Consider the following 16,551-nt stretch of genomic DNA (forward strand, 5'->3'; position numbering starts at 1 on the left):
AGGGAGATAGCTAAAGTTGGGAGAGGAACACAGAGCTCTGCCCTGCGGCAAGGCTCCAGGGATACACTTTTGGGTGTCATTTCCAATGTCTCACCCAGACCCTGAAGCACACAGGCCTTCAGAGTGGAAAGCGGAGTCAGTCTGTGGACAAAGGTCACAGGCCAGCTTTGCTCATGCCTTCTGCTATCCTGTGTGACCTTGGGCAAGTCAGAGGGTCGTGCCTTTAAAACTGGAAGGATCTCTGCTCCTCCAGGGCAGCCATCTCATTTAACAGATGAAGAAACTGAGGCCTGAGAGGTCTTGCCAGCCTTGGTGACCTGTCAGATCAACAGAAATGCTGATTTGGCAGGGAGGCTAGTGAAAGTAATGGAGCTGGAGGCAGCCAGGTGCCTCCACGGATAAAGCCAGACCTTGAGTCGGGAGGCCCTGGGTTCAAATCTGCCCTCAGAACCTTCCTAGCTGGGTGACCCTGAGCAAGTCACTTAGCCCCCATGACCGAGCCCTTACCACTCTTCTGCCTTGGAACCAATTCACTGTATTGATTCTGAGATAGAAAGTTAGGGTTTAAAAAAAGAAAAGGGAAAAGGCCTTCGGAACCCTTCCTGCTCACCCTGGGGCCAGCCTCAGCCGCTTGGGCCCTTGTATTAGAGCAGGATGCCTGGCTTTTCTCTCCAGGACCTTGACTGTGTCTCACCCCGGAGGCTTCAAAGCTCCAGCCCTGAGTGGCAACAGTTAGCATGGGCAAGTCCCTCATCACATGGGAGCCCTTTTTCTCAAGGGGAAGATCTGCAGGAATGTAGGGCTGCCTGGATGACCTCAGAGGGTTGGACAAGATGAGGGCCCCGTCCAGCTCTCCTCCTCCTCCTCCTCCGGCTCTCTGATGTTTCTTTTTCTTCCATAGCCACCAAGACTCTCAACAGAGGCATCTCCGAGTTCATTGTGATGGCTGCAGATGCCGAGCCCTTGGAGATCATCCTCCATCTGCCCCTGCTGTGTGAAGACAAGAACGTGCCCTACGTGTTTGTGCGCTCCAAGCAGGCACTGGGCCGGGCTTGCGGCGTCTCCAGGCCAGTCATCGCGTGCTCCGTCACCATCAAAGAAGGCTCTCAGCTCAAGCCTCAGATTCAGTCCGTCCAGCAGTCAATCGAGAGACTCTTGGTCTAATGCAACCCCTTGGGCTCAGGGCTTTCTTTGTAGCGCTCATCCGGGATCGGGAACTGACCTGGGAGGGCCAGGGGTGTTGGTGGATTGGTTAAAGGGTGCAGGTGGCCACAGACTGTTCTCAGGTGACTTTCCAATGTTAAACGTTTTTATTGCTATTTGAGCTGGTTATTTGTTTCACTGTCCTTTTCCTGGGCCTCGAAGCATCATTTTGGGTCCCTGCGCTCATGGGAGATCTTTGGGGGCATTGGGAAGGGAAGGCGGGCCTTCTAGTTGTCCCTATTGTGGCCAGAGTCGTGGCGCTCCTCAGGAAAGCCCTTAGCCCAGCGTCTGGCACACACAAATCAGACCGTTTGCCACCGAGGTGCCAGCTTTCCTCACACTGGCAGTTTCCCCACGGTTTCAGGGTGGGTTGATGGGGCTGTTCGTTTGATTTCCTTTTTCAGAATCACTACTGTGACTCTGAAGACAGTGGCAGGCTGTGACTCGCCCTCTTTACCCGGCCTTCTTCACCCACTGAACCTCCTCCCTGGCTTGCCCTCCAATCCAGCTTACCTATCCCATAGCCATGGGGACCCAGGCCTGGCTTCCGTGCTTCCCCTGTTCTTAGAGGGGCCGTTTGCATGAACAAAACAGGCAGGATTCTGACGGCAGCCAACTATTAAAGTTTGGACCCCCAACCCAAGCCAGTCACTGCCAGCGAGGAAGGTCGGGCACCAGCCCTGTGGCTGCACCAGTTTAGAGAAACCTGCTGAGCGCCGGCGGGACGGCACCCCCCCTCCCGAGGCAAAGGGGCCGGGCCGGGGAGGGTGATGGGAGAAACGTCCTCAGGCCCACGTGCCAGGGCTCACCAACACAGCTTGAGGCCCCCTCCTGCCTCCATTTCTTTTTTTGAAGGCCAGGGTTGGTTTAGACAGTTTAGAACCAAGACTGGAGTAAGGAAGCAGTTCTCTTTATTGGTAACTTGAGGAGGGGCAGGTAGGAGGGAGGGGAAGCGGGCCTCCCCGTCAGGGCTTCTGGAAATGCTCCTGGAGCAGGTCCAAGAGCTCCTGCTTCTTGGTGCTGCTGGGCTTGAGCCCGCACAGCCGGCAGGCTTCCCTGAGGACGGGCACGGTGAGCTTGCCCAGGGTGCCCTTCTCAGCGTGGGCCTTGAGCTCCTCTTGAGACAGCTCGAGCTTGGGCTGTTTGTCTCCAGGACCCCCTCCATCTGTAGCTTGGAAAAAGCAAAGAATAAGCCCCGCCTCGGTCTGCCTGTGTGCGCAACATAAAGACGGTGTAGGGAGGGGCAGAGGGGAGGACTGGGGAAGCGGCCAGTGGTCATCCAGCTGTCCTGGAGAGGACGCTCAGGGGCGATAGGGAGCTGTGCGGTGCTTGAGCAGAGGAGCCACCTGCCAGCGATCTCTAAGGAATGAGGGCTTGCAGTGGGAGCTAGAGGGAGAAGTCAGGAAAACAAAAGGCCTGGAGGGGTACCCAAGGCTTTGATTTGGGAATGCCACCAGGGGCGGGGGGCCAGCAGCGTTTACTGGGCACTACTGTGTGCCAGCGTGGGGCTAAGTGCTAGAATACAAAGATAGACGCTGCCCCCACTGGCAGCTCTCCATCAGCAGGAGCAGCAGGCCTAGAGACAGATCTCGAGTTCCAAAGTGGCCTCAGACGCTTCCTGGCTGGTGACCCTCATGGCCCAGCCTTGCTGCCCTTCTGTCTGGGCACTGAGATTTAGTTCAGGTAAACCTGCCATCAGCACATCCTCTTGAGGGAAGGGGCCCCCAGAGAAAGGGACGAGGAATCCTCGTGCCAGGGTAGGAGGGTAGACCCAGAAGCAAAATGACCAGCGGTCTCAAGAAAGCCAGAGAAGTCGCCCAGGGAGGCGCAGCTACTGCTGCTTGGCAGGGTGGCTTCGAGGCGGCTCGGGGTCTCCCAGAAAACTCTGAATGGCTGGCGTGCTTCAAGAAACCCGAAAGCCCCTGCCTGCTGTATGCCAGCCACGGGGGAGGGATGGGCAGAAGCGAGACCGCCTGGGCCTCAACAAGACTATCTTAGTGGGTCACTTCCACCCATGAAACGGCCTCTCCAGCAAGGCTGAGCCCCCTCTGCAGGCAGGGGGAAGGGGACAGAGGCTTCTGCCAGGAGTGGCACCATCCAGGAGACCTGAGGAGGCTCACTGGGCCCCCCACTGCCTGTGGAAGGCCAGGGTCTGGGAACACTGGGGCACGGGGGGGCCAAGCGCTCCCCCATTACCCGAGGGCAGTGGGCACAGGGAAGGTCAGCCACCGAGGATGCTGGGCTAAGTGGGAGAGGGCAGCCCGGCTGGGACAAAGGGCAGGAAGGAGCTGACAGCAATCTGGGGAGAGAGTGGGCCTCTCCAAGTGGGTCTTGGCCACTGGAGGGGTGGCTGGGGGAGGGGGGAGAGGACTGGAGGAACCAAGAAGGGGGCAGTTGGGAGCCAGGCCACAACTGGATGGGGGAGGGAGGAGGGCGAGAGCCCAGGGGAACCCAAGAGACCCCTTCTCTGAAGGAAGGGGCAATAGCGAGCTCTGGATGTGCCCCGTAGCCAGGGACTGGTGGTGGGGCCTGGCACTGTGCCAGCGGCTGTGGCCTCTGGGCTTGTCCGTCTCAGCTCAACAAGCTCCCCTGGACCTCTAAAGCAGAAGGAGGTGGCCCCCCCCCCCAGCCCCAGCCTCAGCCCCAGCCTTCACCTTGCTTCCTCTTCACCGCCTTCCTCTCGGGGTCATAGTCAGGGGGGTAGACGAGCTCCTTAAACTCCTCCACCAGGCTGCCCAGTCTGAGATCCATCGCTTCCACTTTGGGCACTAAGAACAGGAAGGAGGAAGCTCAGCTCCATGGTGGGGACACGAAGGGGGCTCACTTAACCCGAGGGACCTGGGGCCCAGGGAGGGGTGGAGGCAGGACCGGAACTCGGATCCTGCTTCCAGACTACCCTCCGCTGGTCCAGGCCCTTCCTTTCAAGCCTGGGATCTAGAGCCAGAAGAGGTGGCCTGATTCGCCCACAGTTAAGTAAATGGTGGGTCTCTGGCCTTTGTTCCAAGGTGCACCCGGCCTGGGAGCGGCCCCTGTTGGGATGGACGAGGCCTGGGGGGACCCGCAGGGGCCCCGAGGCAGGACCCTCCCGGGCAGGCCCTTCTCCCACACCCCGCAGCCCCTAGCCCTGCCTAGCATGGCTAACAAGGAACGAGGCAAGACCAAGTGCTGGTGCCCGCCGGGATCCCCATGACCGGACAGCTCCAGCGGGGCCTGGGATCGTGCACCAGCAGCGGGGACCCTGGCCACGGCCACAGAGGATGCCCCTGCGGGCGCCTCGCCTGCCAGCAGGTGCCCCCCGGCGCTCCCTGCCCCGTCTGTAAGAGGAAGGGTCCGAGGCCGTCTCGGGGGCCAAGGCCCAGGGAGGCTGGAAGGGCCCCGACGGACATCTCTGCGTTTGGATCCCCAGAGACCCCCCGTGGGAGCAGCCACTTACGGGTCAGGTCCGGGGCGTGCTCGGGCTCCGTCAGGTCCAGGGCCAGGGCCTCCAAGTTCCGGAAGTGCTGCTGCAGGACGGGGTTCTCGAAGCTGTCGCTCCTATAAGCGGAGCCCGCAGGGCAGACCCCGGATCAGCACACGCAAGTGCCTGCCTGGGGCTGGGAGTGGGGGGACCCAGGGGAAGGGAAGCCCAAGGACTCGGCTGCCCCAGTGCAGGCAGGAGAGGCAGCCGGATGGCCGGTGAGCCCGAAGGCCAGGTGAGCTCGGGCAAGTCCTTCCCTCTGCGGGGCCCGGCCGTGGCCCTGGCAGGGCACTCGGGGTGAACTCGGGTCCCTGGGCGAGGGGCAGCCTGGAAGGAGGCCAGTCTGGGGCCAATGAGCGCCGGGCCTGCCGCGTTAGTCAAAGTGAGAGTTCGGGGATGACCCCCTCTCCTGGGGGTCTGACCCTTCCCTTGGCTTTATTTGGACCCGGACTTTCTCAAGTCGCATTTACTGATGCCGCTGCTGCCGCCTCCAGCTTGGGGGAGCCTAGATGGGTACCCAGAGCGGCGTGGCGGCGTCCCTGCGCTCACGGGAAGGGCCGGCCCGGGGGCCTCGAGCGTCGGCCCACGTTCTTGGAGGGCTTTTCCAAAGGGACAAGACAAGAGCCCAGGCAGACGTCCCCAGCGGGAACGCGGGGTCGGCCAGGGCCCCTCGCTGTGTCTGATCCGCTCCGGCCGGAGGCGAGCAGGAGGAGCTGCCCGGCGCTCCGGCCCACACTCACCGGTACTTGAAGCGGAGCCTCTGCACGATCACCTTCATCTTGTCCACCTGCTCCGGGCTGGCCGGGACTTTCTCCGTCGTGGGCACCTTCCGCTTGTCGTCGGCATAGGGCAAGAAGACGAGCTGGAAGCCTGCCGGGAGAAGCGACGCGGCCCGTGCGATGGGCCCAGAGCCCCACGGACGGGGGAACCCCAAGCCGGCCCACCGCCGAGGGCGCCCGCCTCAGGAGCAGGGCCTACCTGGAGGGGTCACCTGAACTCTCTGGGCATCCAGCTCCTCCTCCTGAGGCACCAGGGCCACGAAGTACGGGGGGCTGTTCTGGCGGGGGGTGTATCTGCACAGGGCCAGCACCCCCTTCTCCAGGCACTTGGTGAGTAAAGCACTGAACAGTGTTGTACTTCCTAGGGAAAGAGCCCTAAAGGTCAAGATTCCAAAATAATTGGCGGGGCCCCCCTGCCCCTCTTTTCCTATCAGGCCACCGGCTGGCTGGGCAAGGGCAGAAAGCTGGGTCACCTCAGGCACTTATGACTGGGTGAACCTGGGCAAGTCCCATCCCCTCTGCCTGCCTCAGTTACCTGAACTGTAAAATAGGGCTAAAGATAGCACTTGCGTCCTAGGGTGTCCCGTGAGGCACAAACGAGACAATATCACAGGGTCTGGCATACAGAAGGTGCTCCATAAACGCACCTTCCACCTCCCCCCCAACAAATAATTACAGATCTAAAAGCTGGAATTCTGGGGTAGAGCAAGATGAGGAAGCCCCCCCTCTCCCCTCAATGGGTTCCTAAGAGTCGTCTGAAAGGCCAACTTGCACAGGAACGCCAGACAATCTGGGAGGGCTTCTCGGCTCCCCTCAGGGAGGGGACACACATGGGGAGGGGGTGTCAGCCCTGCTAGTTCACTTGCATGCTCTTGCTCTCTCCCCCTCCCTCTCTCTGTGGGAGAGGCGGGCATGAAAAGTGAGCTCATTCCCCATCCAGTAAACCAGGAAGGAGCATCGGGGGTCAGAGGTCGGGGCTCGCCGGCCCCCCCCAGAGACGGGAAGGCAGGATGCTCTCGAGAGTGCCACGGCTGGCCCTCTAACGCATCTCGCCCTGTTCGGACCCTCTCCTGCCCGCCCTGCCCGCAGAGGCAGAGGACAGGAAGCCGCGCAGTAAGACAAGGCGTCATCCCAGCCCGGCCGTGGCAGCCCCCAGCTGTCCCCCTGCGCTCGCACCTGCCCGTGCCTGCCTCTGGCCAGGAGGCCTTCTCTTAGAACGGATGCTGTGTTCGGGGTCCGAGGCAGGGGGTCCCCCCGCCAGCTCCCCCTCTCGCTGGTTTCCGGGGTCAGGCCTGTCTGAGGAACTCACCGTGGATGAGGGATTCCTCCGGGTACACGAACAGGGAAGGCCTCAGGAAGTGGTGCTGCTTGAGCAGAAAGAGAGGCTTGAAGCCTATCAGAACCAAGCCTGGCTCGTCGAACCTCCTCAGCTCCTCCGTCTCGGCCTTCTCCATCACGATGGGGCGGCCTCCATACACCTAGAGGGCAGGAGAGCACCGGGAGAGGCCTGCCTCGGGCTCCTGCCCCTCGGGCTGCCCTTCCTTCCCACCTCCCCGGCCCATCCCACAGACAGGAGCTGCGGGCACAGAGGCCCGGCGTGGGCACGGCCGAATCCCCGGACACCATCCTTATCCTTCGAGAGAGCCCGAGGAAGGCTCAGGGCCGAGGATGGGCCGAGGGGTAGGAATGCAGAGCGCTCCGCCTGGGGATCAGTCCTCAGAGAAGAGTAAAAGCCATCCGGGCCTAGGAAAACGTCCCCCATCACTGCCCGCCTGGCTAACATGCCCGCTGGAGGTGACACGCCTACCCTGCTGGCAGAGCTGAGAAGGGACCGAGCATTCTGGAGAGCCAGCCACCAAAGCAGGCAGAGCCTTAGGCCTGGCAGCAGCCCCCCAGGCCCCCAGTGTGCCCTGACACAAGGGTGAGCTCGGGAAAGCCCAGAGAGCGGCCGGAGCGGAGGCCAAGCAGGAGGACGTTAGGGATGGTCTGGTTTTCCAGGGTTAGTTGAAAGAAGGGAATTTTGAGATAAGCCCTGGGAAAGGATCCTGGGTAAGAAAGGAATTGTGGGTCTACAATGGAAAATAACTGAACTTCACTTCCTTCTGGGGTCTTCTCTGAGCTGGGAGTGGGTTTTGTCTCTGCCTGCAGCTGTAAGCTGAAGGAGGGTTTTACTCTAAGGGACTCCCCTGAAGGTCAGGATTTCGTGGAGAACTCCTTGGCATCCAGGTACAAGATTTACTTGGAAGAAACCCGTTTCACTGAGTCCAGTTTTCATCTGCCATGATGAATCGACTGCCAGAATTCCTATTGGTTAAGGTAATCCAAAGCTTTCCATCTATAACTCTGGTTACTTAGTATAGCAGCCAAACCCAGGGGTTTCTACCCCCTTTCTTTCTTATTAATTATTGGTATGAAGTTTAGATTAAGTCAGATAGCTTGGGAAAGGGTTTCGATAGCACAGGGAGGATTAAGCAGGGCCCTGAGAAGAAAAGAAGGCTTCCCTAAGCAGGGAACGTAGAAGTTGGGTGGAGGTAGTGTGAGTAGAGTTAGGGTCATACCTATCCAGTTACCTTTAATCCTTTTTTGTTAAATAAACTTTGTTCCCAAGATAAAAGGTTTGGTGCTTAATTGGCCCTGAGGAGTTCCTAGGTGGATTTTAACATCTGATATCCATCTAGGATACTTCCACATTACATTTGGCGAGCCAGGTAGGCTAGGACCACAGTTTTTGAATTTTGGGGGGCAACTGTCATCCACAGCCTCTTAGAATTCTGAGAGCTGCTCTGCCAAGTTTGCCAGAAGTACAACCCAGGCCTTGGAAGCAGAGCGAGTATCCGAGATGAAACGCCCCCGGAACGCTTGAGGAGCAGTCCCAGCAGCGTGAAGGCAACGCCCCACCCCCGTTTCTCCCTGAGACTTCTACTGGGCGCATGGCAGAACGCAATGCAGAAGTGCAGTAGGTGGGTGGGAGGGCAGCGCAACTCCTGGAAGCTGCAGCTGGCCTACTTTCTGACCACCCTCCAGGTTGGGGGGGAATACTTTTGCTTTCTCTTTTAAATGGGGGAGAGGGGGCAAAAATGCCTATTAATGACTTTAACAGCCCCCGGGCCCCACAGGCGCTTACCTGAGACCTCTTGGTGTCGCTGGGCAGGAGCAAGCTACCCGTCTCAACACTAAACGTTCGCGTCTTGGTCTTCACCTGCTCATTTGTTTCCCGGTAAAGCCGGATGGGAAGAGGCTTGTAGGCCTTTTGGACCAGGTTAAAAATGCTGACCGTAAGGGCCACGTCCTTGCCCAGTTTGAACTTCAGCCTGAGGGGAAAGAGAGATAATAATACAGCTGGCTTTTCTACATCACTGAGATCAATCTGATCTTCCCAACAAAACTGGGAACCGTTATCATCCCCATTTGATAGATGAGGAAACTGAGGCAGACAGAGGTTCAGTGACTTTGCCTCCCAGCTAGGAAGTATCTGAGGCAGGACTTGAACTCAGACCTCCCTGGCTCTAGCTCCAGGCCCTGAAGCCACTCCTCCCAGGCCAGTGGGGCTCCCGTCGGTCTCACTGGGCGCAGACCAAGGGCCAGGAGAAAGCTTTGTGGCAACGTGCCGCAGAGAGGAGAACTAAGCGAGGCGTCACAGGGCCTGGCTTCAGTTTAGGCTATCCCCTCGGCCTTCCCATCTCTAAATAGGGTGACTCGACAGCCCGCCTCCCTGAGCCAGGAACAGCCTTGGAAGCAGATAGCGCGGACACGTCCTTATGGCCAAGGAGGATTCTGGCCCTCGCCGGAAGCCCAGCGACACAGGGTGGGTCCTCGGCGTCCATCCCCGAAGGGTCCTCGTTTTCAGCGGGAGGTTCTGAACAAGAGGCCTGGAGTCCTAACGTTCTGGGCTTCCAGGCCCGAAGACACTCCAGTGAAAACCTGACAGGCCACAGGCAGGATGCCCCTGCCCACCCACACATTAAAGGGGCACCATAAGATGTGTGTAAATGGAATTAGCTCCCCCTCATTCATTCTTCCAGGAATGTCACCCACCTAACTTAGAATTAAGTGGGGAGGGCAGGCAGCTGGGTAGCTCAGTGGATGGAGAGCCAGACCTAGAGACAGGAGGTCCTGGGTTCAAATCCGGCCTCAGACACTTCCTGGCTGTGTGACCCTGGGCAAGTCACTTGACCCCCACTGCCTACCCTTACCAGTCTTCCACCAAGGAGCCAATACACAGAAGTTAAGGGTTTAAAAAAAAAAAAAAAAAAGAGTGGGGAGGGGGAGGTCTGTGAGCCACATATGCTAGTGACAAATCAAAGCCACGTGGCTGCCCCCTGGGCACCCCGAAACAGGGCTGAAGCTGCCATTTGTCCACGTGAAACTGGAGGTGGACGCAGGAAGTGACGGAAGCTGCTGCCTTTTAAATAGGATGGTAACTTCCTGTGAGGGGCTTTTGGGGCTTTGAACTTGGTGTGGAAGGAGCTCAGGGGAGCCCTCAGACGGCCCCCCTCTGAACTGTCACGTGGGTAAGTCAGGCTGACTCTCCTTCTCTTCTCTTGGCGTTTCTGGAGGCTCCAGCCTCAGGGAGGCCTCTCTTGCCTCCCTTCTTAGAGGAGGCCTCGTGGCTAGAAGCCTGTTTGATTCACCTCCGTGTCCCCTCTGCTGGGGCCTCTGGGCCTCCCTGGCTCGGGTCTCCGGTCCAGGCCGGAGTTTCTCTCTCTCATTTTCCCACCTTCAACCTTCCTAATTGGAAATAAACCACCATATAAAAGTCATCCTGACTTGGGCGTCTCTTTTGGAATCGAGTCATCGCTCCCTGGAGACCAAACTCTGATATCCAATCTGACCATCATCTTCCCCTTCTCCCCTTTTACGGATGCCCGAGAAGATGTAGAGGCACGTGGAGGCCCGAGGGTGGGAGGTCAGGACTTCTGGCCTTCTCTGGCTCTTCAAACCTCACCTTCACCTTTTATGAAAGAAAACGGGAGGGACGGAGCCTGCCACTGTCTTTTCCCGTGGAGACAGCGGGAGGCCCCCTTCCTCCTCTCCCACTGGCCTTCCAAAGACTGCTGGCCGAAGAGGTCAGGGAGGCCTCTAACACGGCAAAGACTCCTGAGAAAGCCAGACACTCTGAACAAGGCCTTCGAGGCTCTGTTGGTTGGGGAAGGGACCAGCCAGGTCCATGCTGGGCCTAACGCACCAGGATCCTGGGTTCCTTTCACACTCCTTGGTTCATTCAAACGGAAGGAAAGCTAGCCGAGAGACATGGCGCTGCACCCCCCAAAGAGAGACAGACAGAGCCCTCTGGGGCTGGCCTGGGGCTCACCTGGCCAGAGAGCGCTTCCTGGTCTCCTTGGCCCGAACCTTCCTCAGGAGGTCTTCCAGCCTTCCTGACTCTTCAAAGTGAACCCCGAGGTCCTCGCCCTCGGCTGGGGTGATGAGGTCCCTGTAGAACAAGGAAACGTCAAACCCCCCGGGCTTCTTCAGGTTCATGAGATCGAGGAAGATACCTGGTGCCAGAGCAGAAGGAGGCAAATGGGCACATTAGTGGCGGTCACTGGACCCCGCTCCTGCCCCCAAACTCAGCACTGCCTGGTGTCTAAACCCCGACCTTCCCTCCTGAAACTGGTCCTATGCAGCAGAGCCCCAAAGGCCAGAGCTGAGCCTGGGCCCTGTCCGCTGGCCTCCCTAGCTGCCCCAACAAACAAGTGCTGAATGAATCTATTTATTTTTTTTAAACTCTCCCCTTCTGGCTCAGAATCAATACTGTATACAGTTCCAAGGTAGAAGAATGGGCAATGGGTTAGGTGACTTGTCCAGGGTCACCTGGCTAGTAAGTGTCTGAGGCCAGATTGGAGCCCAGGTTTAAAGGGGGAGAGGTCTGAAAGCCAGCCCATCCTGAGTGAATCTTCCCTGCCTGCAGGATAGGACTAATGGAGGAGACCAGAAACTCATGGAAAGCAAAGAGAGTTCCCATTTTTTGCCTTTTTAACCCCAGAACAGAGCTCAATGTCTCCCATCCAGCTGGTGCTTCATAAATGCAGACAATCTTCAAACTCGACACCCCTGAAATGCAGGATTTCCCCTCCCTCTCTCTCAAGCACAGAAACAAATGCCCCAACGTTGGTCCAGCCCCCCATGGGGGTTCCCCCCAGGTCTCCTAGCTCTCGGACCCTCAGTGGGTCTCTCCGGGACGGCGGAGCACCACCCACCTGTGTCACGGAGATCACTGGCTTTGGTTCTGGCCCGACTGGCTTTGGCACTGTCATTGCCGTGGGGGTCGTCCTCATTGGTGAACAGCATGATTCGCTTGTGGCTCATTTTGAGCCGGACCCCGCTGAAGAGGTTGGCGCAGACCCACAGGGCCTCGCTCAGGGAATAGTCTAGGCCGTGGCCAATCAGCTCCTGGAAATTTTTCTCTCCTTGTTCTCCCTTAAACCGGTCAAGTTCAAGTATTCTTTTCGCACCTACGTAGGGAGCCCCAAGGAAAGGATGGTCAGAAAGATGGCGGGCCGGGGCAGTGCCCGAGAGGAGAGCCCTGGCCAAACGCGAGTACCTGGGCTATCCAGCTCATGGAGGACGTAGACGTTTCTGAAGTTCACCGAGTTCTTGGCTCTGTCCGTCCCGTAGAAGACCACGGCCAAGAGGTCTCGGTCGCTGCTAATGATCTTGCTGCTGTATACACTCTGGATGCACTGGGGAGAGGCACGGCCAGGTCAGGAAGGACTCTAAGCATTCGTCAGGCCCCTACCACGTGCAAAGCCCAGAGAAAAGCACGGAGGCCGCGAGACAGCAGCAAAACGGAGACTGATTCGGAGGAAGAATCTCCCTTCCTAGGCATCGCTGGGGCGCCGCTCAGCGGGGAGACACGTCTCTAGCCTATCCTGCTACGTCAGCCCGAGATGCAGTCACTCAACCTTCATGGAGGAGCTCCAGGAGAAAGGGGGACCCACCATCTCCTCATCCCACTTGGGGCAACTCTCATTAAGGGATTTGGGACCTTCTTTACCTTAAATGGCTCTGGATAAGACGGAAAACCAAGAAAAGATGCTGGCGAACAAATCTGAGTATCCTGGACGAAATGTGTGTAGTAAGAGCCAAAAACCCCCAGGCTAAGCCCAAAGTCTCCTCCTGGGACACTTGGGTCTACTCTAATTGAAAAGGAAAGAAGGCCTCCTTCCCAGGAGATTCTAGCTCCGATGGTCACTACAGCTGCCTCTCTAGCCATGGCCCCGGTCCCAGATTCAGCCTTGATTTCGTTAGCTCCAAGAAGCTGTTTGAATCCAATGTGATCCTGCAGTCATGTACTAAGATGCTCGATGGGGGGAGGGAGAGAACCCTCTGAAAACCCTGAAGATGCCACACAAAGGCAGGCTGCTTTGTCATTAGCTAAACGGTGCCCAGGCCGGAGAGAGAACGAGAGGGCTTTGGGGGCCGCCCCATTTGGGGGGATGACCGCCATCGTGAGATTCGTGCCCTTCCATCATTTGCCTGGCCTCGGATCCATAAGCTCCTCCAGGCACCCAGGACACCAGAACCCTCTCATTCCTATCAGAATGGCAGTCTGTCTTTTGTAACCACCATTTCCTTTTGGTAAACGGAAAGCTGTAAACCACCCCATCCCCCAAGGGAACACACACATAGAATTGTCCTTCCCCTCCCCACCAAAAATGGGTCTTAAACGTCCCCCAAACCAACCTCGTCTAGATCAAGCTGGCTCCCCTCCATCTTTGGGTCTGCCCACAGAAAGCGTCACCCTATGTCACCCCACACAAAAGTTAAGTTTCTGGGAATGGAGGCAGGAGGAGTCTTTCAAGGTTGAACTTTCACAAGAGAAATCCAGCCTCAATGATGGCCTACGATATTACCATAAAAAGCAACTTCCAGGGGCAGCTAGGTGGCTCAGAGGGTAGAGAGCCAGGCCTAAGAAGGGGGTTCCAATCTGGCCTTAGGCACTTCCAGGCTGTGTGACCCTGGGCTAGTCACTCAACCCCGATTGCCCAACCCCTTACCAGTCTTCCACCTCGGAACCAATACACAGTATTGATTCTAAAAAGGAAAGTAAGAGTTAAAAAAAAATGCAACTTCCTCAAATTGATGATTCTCAGCCTCCAAAAACAAGTGGCTGTCCACAGAGCCCTGAAGGCGGTCTACCTGGAGGTCTGGAGGAAGGGCGGGTTTTCATGAAACCAACTTTTACTGGAGAGGCGCGACCCCCAAATGGAATCTTTCTTCCTGAACACCGCTGCCCAGCCCTCATCGCTCCAGGCCTTGGGACTGATACTTAGTATGGATTCTAAGGTGGAAGGGAGGAAGGAATGGGCACACACAGTTGCTGAGTTCTGTTACAGTGCTGGAGGGCCTCCCTGCCCAGCCACCAGCTTCCCCTGCTGATTGATCCCGAACAAAAAGCTTCGCCCTTAGCCCGCTTACTGCGCCTGCAGAGAAGGCTAGACGGCTGCCTGGCCCCAGACCTTGGAGCAGCAATCCAGCCCAAGAACCAAGTGAATGGGGCCCTTGTTCTTGCTGTCAGCATGTCCTTCTCGGGCCTTGGAGGCTGGGAAACCTACAAATAAATCTTTAGCAACGTCCAGAGAAGGCCATGAGAACAGGCACAACCTATCTGCAGCCAGCCAGATCCCTTGTTCTCCTCCTTTAGTCTCCCTTTTCTCCCCTCCACCAGTGATAACCCTCAGAGATCCAAAGCACAGCTTCTGAAGAGAATTCTGTTTCCTCATCCCCGCCTGAGAACCCTGAGAATCCAGGAAAACTGGCGAGATATTCAGAACAAGCACCTGAAGTGGGCACGCTCCTCCCTCAGGAAAGCAGCTGGGAAACCTGCAGCCTCCCAAACCTGATCTGCTGGGAAGGACATTCCAATGAGGATGCTTGTATGCCCTTCTGATGCAAACAGGAAAAATGGCCGATTGGCCAAGTGGATCATTTACTGAATGTAAAGGGACTCAACTTCCCAATAGAGAAGGGACCCGGAAGCATTAGAAAGAGACCCGAGCAACACGGTAGCCAAAAGACACACTGAGATGTTAACCTACTGAACCGACTCAAAAGGAAAGCAGCACAGATAGAGACTATCAAGCCAAAGCTCTGGCCAATGCAATAATGACCAACTGCAGAGGGCTCCTGACTATCCAGGGCCAGAACGTGGGGGGCCCCCCAGCAAACATATGGAGCCATTTTTCTTGACTACATTCATTTGTCACACGGGGAGGGAAGCGAGAATCTAGCAATAGGGTCACCCCTGAAAGGAAGGCTATTGAAGTTTAAAAAAAACAACAAACCACACCCAGTACTGAAATTCAGAAGTTAACCATCCAGGAAGACAGCTGGGAAAGCAAGGCATCAGGTTATCTTTTTTCCTCTAAGCAAGCCGGAGGTAACAAACTTGTGTTTTCACAAAGGATGCTGCTCCTTTTTGGATCTCCTTTAGAGATAGATGGACTTTTCTGGAGTGTGCGTGAAATACAAAACAAAACAAAAAGGCTGTCTCGGGCTACAGATAATACATTTTGCCAATTAAATCCAGCCCCCGTTTGCGAGCACAACCACTGGGAAGTTTCAGCTTCGTTGTATATAAAATGTGGCCTTACCTGGATGGTTAGATCAAAAGAAGTTCTTGGACCTTCATCCTGGGGCTCAAACATAGCTTTGGAGGCATCGACTAAGAAAATCAAACTGTCCCGGCCTGAATACTTATAGTTTCCTATAAAGGGAAAACATTTACAAGCAATTCAAGCTCCTAGTTCACAGGCTAAGGACTGAGCTGGTTACTTCTCCTTAACAAACCCCTTCTGAAGGGCTTAGGTTAGGGCCAGCAGAATTTGGGAATCACTTCCAGTCACCTGGTCCCATCTCCCTCATCATCTGCTCCTTCCAGCTCCAGCTTCCCTGGGGCTCTAATGGGCCTGGGCTCTTCCTCCTAGAACAAGGGGAAATCCGCCTCCCTGGGCCTGCCTGGCCAGAGAAACCCAAGGCAAGCCCTTCCTTTAGGGGCAACGAAGCTGGATCAGCCCCAGGCCCTGGATGCCTCTCTTCTCCGTGGGCACAAATGGAACACGGGCTCAGCGGATGCGTGCCAGTCCTGGGTTCCCATCTGGTCTCAGACACTTCCTAGCTGAGTGACCCTGAACAAGTCCCTTAATGCCCACTGCCTAGCACTTCTGCCTTGGAACCTGTGTGCTGGGAGAATTCCCGTTAGCTGGGACAGTTCCCGGGGAACATGTAGGCGGTGAAATTCATTTTAAAGGATGCCTCTTCTCGGAAGCCCTCCTGAATCTCAGAAGGGAATACTCCCAGCCCGTACCTTCCGTTTCGGCCCCCTCCTCCTGCTCCTCCTCCTCCTCCTCGGCTCCTTCGTGTTTGTAGTACGACTCCCACGCAGACATGGCCCACGGGATCCTTTCGGAGAGAAAAAAAGGAGCCGAGTTGCCTCGCCGGGAGGCCCGGGTGAGCTCTGCGGGGGCCAGGGCCGATCCACGCTCGCACGCACCCCCCTCCCTCTCTCTCACCCGGATCCACAGCGGGGTCCACAAGGGCAGGACTGCTGGCGTCCCGTAAAGGGGGACGTCCCCTCGCAGAAAAGCCTCCGCAGAAGCCCAGAGCCGGAACCGAGACGGGCCCCACCCCCAGCCCAGCCCAGCCCCGCGGAGCAGCAGGGACCCGCCCTCCGGAGGCTCTCTAGCCCCGGGGCAGCCCCTCAGGCGCTGGGAGACGTGGCGGGGGCGCACACCCTAGGAGGGAATTGCCCACTCTTACCTGGGGCGCTGGGACCAGAAAGGCAGGCGCAGAGCGGAGCTAGAAGCCGGCTGGAGCTTCCCTCAGTGCGCACGCGCCCACACGTGCAGCCTTCCTCCCCGCCCTCCCAGAGCCTGGGATGCAAACAAGTGACCCTCGACCGGAGGATGTCTGGGTGAGCGGGAACGTGGTGCACATGCGCAGAGGGTCAAGCCCGGCCCCTCTCCCTGGACAGCCCCAACCTGGCACGTTCTGCCCGAAGTCTTCCTCCGTGTCCTCGAGCTGGCAGTCCCCCAAGCCTGGAATCTCCACGTTTCTTCAAGGCTATTCCTACAGGAAACCTCTCCTGGCCGCCTCCTCCCCCGGAACATTGCT

At 57.4% G+C, this 16,551-nt stretch overlaps 2 protein-coding genes across 3 annotated transcripts in view; one reads left to right on the forward strand and one right to left on the reverse strand.

The window, feature by feature from the left end:
* Positions 1 to 1,319, forward strand: part of SNU13 (small nuclear ribonucleoprotein 13) — a 16,941-nt gene extending 15,622 nt beyond the window's left edge. Inside the window, exon 2 of the mRNA XM_044679305.1 lies at positions 851 to 1,319. Coding sequence (XP_044535240.1) covers positions 851 to 1,164 — 314 coding nt within the window. The 3' untranslated portion in view covers positions 1,165 to 1,319. The remainder of the gene's footprint in view (positions 1 to 850) is intronic.
* Positions 1,320 to 2,097: 778 nt separating this feature from the next.
* XRCC6 (X-ray repair cross complementing 6) lies at positions 2,098 to 16,240 on the reverse strand. Of its 2 annotated transcripts, none has more exons than XM_044678109.1 (13): positions 16,198 to 16,240; positions 15,746 to 15,840; positions 15,033 to 15,145; positions 11,981 to 12,119; positions 11,637 to 11,891; positions 10,751 to 10,934; positions 8,564 to 8,750; positions 6,749 to 6,917; positions 5,639 to 5,800; positions 5,401 to 5,530; positions 4,637 to 4,737; positions 3,858 to 3,971; positions 2,098 to 2,374 (listed from the first exon to the last, which is right to left on the reverse strand). In XM_044678109.1, the coding sequence occupies exons 2-13, from the start codon at positions 15,825 to 15,827 to the stop codon at positions 2,169 to 2,171; spliced, it is 1,842 nt and encodes a 613-aa protein (XP_044534044.1). In that variant the 5' UTR covers positions 15,828 to 15,840; positions 16,198 to 16,240; the 3' UTR covers positions 2,098 to 2,168. The 2 variants fall into 2 exon arrangements, with proteins under 2 accessions (XP_044534044.1, XP_044534045.1); XM_044678110.1 differs by having other exon boundaries at positions 2,098 to 2,368; positions 16,198 to 16,237.
* Positions 16,241 to 16,551: the final 311 nt, after the last annotated feature.

Source organism: Gracilinanus agilis, chromosome 5 (genome assembly GCF_016433145.1).
Source record: "Gracilinanus agilis isolate LMUSP501 chromosome 5, AgileGrace, whole genome shotgun sequence".
In the NCBI taxonomy this organism is placed as follows: Eukaryota; Metazoa; Chordata; class Mammalia; order Didelphimorphia; family Didelphidae; genus Gracilinanus; species Gracilinanus agilis.